Source organism: Sinocyclocheilus rhinocerous, unplaced genomic scaffold, assembly GCF_001515625.1.
Source record: "Sinocyclocheilus rhinocerous isolate Xijiao unplaced genomic scaffold, SAMN03320098_v1.1 scaffold1367, whole genome shotgun sequence".
Taxonomy (NCBI): domain Eukaryota; kingdom Metazoa; phylum Chordata; class Actinopteri; order Cypriniformes; family Cyprinidae; genus Sinocyclocheilus; species Sinocyclocheilus rhinocerous.
The window spans coordinates 155,913-160,959 of record NW_015631710.1 but is presented as its reverse complement, the minus strand read 5'-3'; the positions used below and the strand labels follow the sequence as shown (position 1 = coordinate 160,959).

The following is a 5,047-nucleotide window of genomic DNA, read 5'->3' as shown; positions in this document are numbered from 1 at the left end:
GTGTGTGTGTGTGTGTTTGTGTGTGTGTGTGTGTGTGTGTGTGTGTGTCTTACTAGGGAACCGAGGAGCAGACAACATCACAGCTCCAGGTCCAGAGCAGCAGGGCAGAGAAACACTGGTCATAATAACTGGAGCGACAGACAGACAGACGGATGAGATCTAGTTTTCTAGATCTATACAATTCTTGATAAAACTAAAATTTAGTTAATTTTCTTCAGACAGTGAAGGAAAAACATGAAGTGCAGTACATAAAGTTGACAGACCATGTTTGAGCACAACATAATTCCCATACTTTTAGTGATATTTCATAGCTTCGAAATTACTATTATTCTATTCTATACTGTTATTCTATCATGTGAAAATAGTCAGTAAATAATGAGTATATGTGTCCAAACGTTTGATTGGTAGTGTGCAGAATGCATTTATGTGATTAGATTCTAAAAAGTAGGCAGCACGTAAATAATTAATATTGCAATGTGTAACTATGTCCATATATGTTAAAAGTAATGAATTTGAACCTAAAAATATGCAGGTAGATGTGTTGTGGGAAATAAAATTAATCAGAATATTTTAAACAAGTAGTTGACAGTGTTGTCAGTGATCTGTAGTGTGATACGCATCATTAAAAACTACTTTAAACAATATTTTTCTAAATCTGGTATACTAAAAATTTCATTAAAGCTTTAATACATTAAAATATATTGTAATATATAGACTGCATGGAATATGTAGACAATTAATTATAATTATATATATATATATATATATATATATTAACCTAAAATCCTAAATCTTTTTTTCTTGGTATTTAAAAGGTAATACATAACGGTGCATTCAGTGAAAAGGAAAAAAAAATACAGATTGTCTCAATTCAAACCCTCAAACTTAAAAAAAAAAAAATTACAAATATAATTTAATATAAAACCAAGATAGATTGATAGAACGATGGAAATATTCCTCTTTCCGGTATATTACTGTAAAATCTTGGTGCTGATGTACGGTGAAAAACGTGGCTATGTTTTAACTTTAAATACCGTTTGTAAATATAGATGTATTTTCACAAAAATATTGAGAATCTGAACTGATCAAAGCTTTTAATTTAATTAAAAAGTAATTGAATTATTTTGATGATGTTATAAGAATGTAAAACTGTATGAGATATTCATTATCATTATTAATATAGCTAACTAAAACCATAAAAAATACATTTTCATTACTTGAAATAAAAATATATTTTTAAAAAATGTACTTGTTTTATTTCAGCTTGTTGCCAAGGCAACATTTCTCATTTTCTTTCAAATTAAACTTATAAATAACTCAAACTGAAACTGAAATAAAAAAGAATTAATTAACAACGAATTGACTAAAAAGTAACAAAAATGAAGATAAAATCAGGAAAAAAAGCTAAAATACTCATAAAAACGATATAATGACTGTTTCTCTCAGGTGGTCTTACCTGACGGTGTCTGAACCCGTTCCTGAGAAACGTGAAGCAGAGCCGGGGAGCATCTCTTGAGACAGACACCTGGCGCAGGTGCACGCAGCAGGCTCTCAATCAGAAAACACTTCCCAGAATTCCCAAATCCAGGATGCCTCGGAGGAAACCCAGCCATGTGTCTGCGGTGCCTCGTCCTCCGATCTAGAGAGTTTCTCCTCTCGCGTGTGAGAGTTCACTTCATTAAAGAGCACAAAGAAAGCAATGCGGCTCTCTGATTGGCTCTGATGAGACCGGCTCTTTCTGTGGGACAGAAGGTGGAACCCCTTCATTCATGACGTCAAAGCTCCCATTAAATGATAGACACTGGAGACAATGGACTCCCGGCCAAAGTTTAACTCGCACACCAAACACAGCCCGGCGGCAGTAAATACTGGTATCTTTTTTCAGCGCCGGCCATTGAGGAGGCCATTGAGAGACGGCCTGGAAAATATCTGTGCCTCAGTCTATCAATGTGGACTATATTTCTTTACTTTATTGTTGTCCGTCCTCACAGCTGTGGACAATGAGAGCTTGTTTGCAATCAACAAGTGGTATTTTACCGTAATTAATGCATGTGTGAAACTCACAAAAACTTTTAAAGAACACGTCGGACCTGTTTTTTACCCAAAAATCAGAAGAAATCAATTATTTTTGCATGAAGCCTAATTTTAGTATATCTTTCAGATTTTTTCTTTAAAAATTAAGCGCATTGCCCTAATTTAATAAAACATGTGAAAAATAATGCTATATTATTTTAAACTGTATTTAAAATGTATTTAAAAATCGCTGTACTGCCTACATTTTCTTTTTTAATAATTTCATTTTAAATACTTTTACACAATAAATTATGGTATTACAGTAATGAAAATCTAATGAGTATTGGGAATTTAAAAAAAAAAAAATCATTATTTTTTATTTTAGGATAAAAGATAAAATTTAATTTTAGCATAGTTAGGATTATTTTCTTAAAAATTAAGCATGTTACCCTGATTTAGAAAGAAAGAAAGAAAGAAAGGAAGAAAATCTCTTTAGCGTTACTATAATGTGGAAAAATAATGATATATATAGTATTTAAGTTGTTTTTAAAATGTAATTGTAATGCTGTTTATTGTACTGCCTTTTAATTTATACCAAATTACATTTAAATCTTTTTATTTTTAATAGTTTTACAGTACAAATGATGGTATTACAGTAATCAAAATCTAATTAGCAATCTTCATTTTCTTGATGCAAAATATTATTAATTTTTTTTATTTTATTTAAGGGTAAACAATGATTCAAATATGTTTTTCCAAATTAAAACAGCGCTTAAAAATGTGTCTTTTCTGTTGCAAAGCAGAAATATTATGAAATACAGAACTGCTTTTGTTCTACATTTACTGCCAAAAAGCGGTGAGCATTATTTTACGTTTACCAAGAGTTTTCAGTGCGGCTGCAAACATGTTAGCAATGATCTGAATTTATGAAACCTACATATTTATTTCTATCAAAACAACATAAATATTACTCCAAAATAAATACATTTTATTTGCATGAACTTTCGCTTTCAGATGAATAAAGTGCTACATTTTTCACACTGCAATGGTTCATCAATAGACGTGCATATTCATGTTCATCAACTAAATTCAGTCCCAAAAGTGTGTGAGATATATGAAAACGTTTTTGACACTAATATAACTTCATAGAACATCTGTGAGCCTGCAGCACAAAAGCAGTGTTAAGTCGCTGGGGTATATTTGTAGCAATAGCCAACAATACATTGTATGGGTCACAATTATAGATTTTTCTTTTATGCCAAAAATCATTAGGATATTAAGTAAAGATCATGTTCCATGTATATATATATATATATATATATATATTAAAAAATTATTTTGTGGGTAGCTTTTAAATGATTTGCTCAAATATGCATAAACATTTCTTTCACTTATTGTCGTAATCCCTCACACCAGTCGGCATGGTTTTCCCAAACAGGCGGAATTAGTGCTTTATGAAGTGGAGTCACTAAAACGTTAGTTCATGTGAACCCATTTGAAGCTTTTATGCCTTTTAAAGGACAACTGAAAAAATGCGAGTCCTCACTGACAGTCTGTAAAGAGTGGGCGCAGTGAGAGCAGCTGTGAGAGGTCGCTCTCCTCTTCACACCGTGACCTCTTGAAAACGGCCGTCTCTCAATGCTTCTGTCCTCTGGGCTCTTCACACGCTGAAAGAGCACAATGCGGGGAGACTCTGTAATGAGGAGAAACTCGGTCAGGCCTGTTTGATTCACGCTCACAAACCCTTGTGGATGCAATTTTGTTCAGCACATAAAACATTAGCACATGAAACTGAGAAGAGGTTCAACTTCTGTCAAGCTCTGCTTCTGATGAAGTAGTTCTGCAATAAAACCTGTCAGCAATTCGATCAGGAAATCTGCTTCTGTATTTTAAATCACGCTCTATTAAAATGTCACTTTCTTCATTCATATTCCTAATAGCAGTCAATCACGTCCCACTTATACACTCAAATAAATCATCTTCTGAACCAGTTTACTGAAATGAACTGTTCAAATGAACCGATTCACTCAAATGAATCAGATATTCTCGAAGAGTGTGTTTGACTATCATCACAATACACTACTGTGATACATATTTATATAGATACACTATTATATTTCACTATATATATATATATATATATATATATATATATATATATATGTGTATATATAAACATTTTATATATATTATATATTGTATATTATATATTTTTTAATCATTTTAATCTGTTTGTCATTATCTGTCATTTTCATAGGGTACCATTTAAATCCAATTTTATTTTATATATATTTTTTTTTTATAATTTTGAATGGTTTCTATTACTGGTATCTATCATTTTTATGTGGAGAAAATCATTTAAAAATGATATTTTATTTTATTTTTTCTTATTTTAGATGTCTACAGTATCTATCAAAAGTTTGAGGTAAGTTTTTAAAAGAAATGTATACTTTTATCAATCAATGCATTAAACTGATCATAAGTGACAGTAAAGATTTATAATGTTACAAAAGTTTCAAATAAATGCTGTTCTTCTGAACTTTCTATTCATCTGTGAATCCTGAAAAATAAAATGTATCACGGTTTCCACAAAAATATTCATTATCACAACTGTTTTCATCATTGATAATGATCAGAAATGTTTCTTGAGCAGCAAATCAGCATATTAGAATGATTTCTGAAGATCATGTGACACTGAAGACTGGCGTAATGATGCTGAAAATACAGCTGCGCATCACAGAAATACATTACAGTTTAACAGATATTCACATAGAAATTGCATTTGTGATCAAATAAATGCAACCTTGATGATAAAAAAAACATTTAAAAAGTGTAAATAAGCAGTGTAAATTGTTGAGGTGGCTTTTTTTTTCTTTTTTTTTTTTGCTGAGTTAGTGTCACACTACAAATAAATGTTAAGGCTAATTTTAGGCCAAATATGGGTCAAAAACACAATAATATATAGTAGAAACATTTATTATTTACAGCACAAAAAAACAACGAAAAACAGACATAAATACACTTGGATATCTTT

The 5,047-nt window shown here is 31.0% G+C and overlaps 1 protein-coding gene across 1 annotated transcript in view; it reads right to left on the bottom strand.

The window, feature by feature from the left end:
* Nucleotides 1-3,942, bottom strand: part of LOC107741826 (homeobox protein DBX2-like) — a 6,346-nt gene extending 2,404 nt beyond the window's left edge. Inside the window, exons 1-4 of the mRNA XM_016554607.1 lie at nt 3,930-3,942; nt 3,564-3,757; nt 1,457-1,655; nt 54-128 (exon numbers count right to left, since the gene is read on the bottom strand). Coding sequence (XP_016410093.1) covers nt 54-128; nt 1,457-1,655; nt 3,564-3,757; nt 3,930-3,942 — 481 coding nt within the window. The remainder of the gene's footprint in view (nt 1-53; nt 129-1,456; nt 1,656-3,563; nt 3,758-3,929) is intronic.
* Between the last annotated feature and the right edge of the window lie 1,105 nt (nt 3,943-5,047).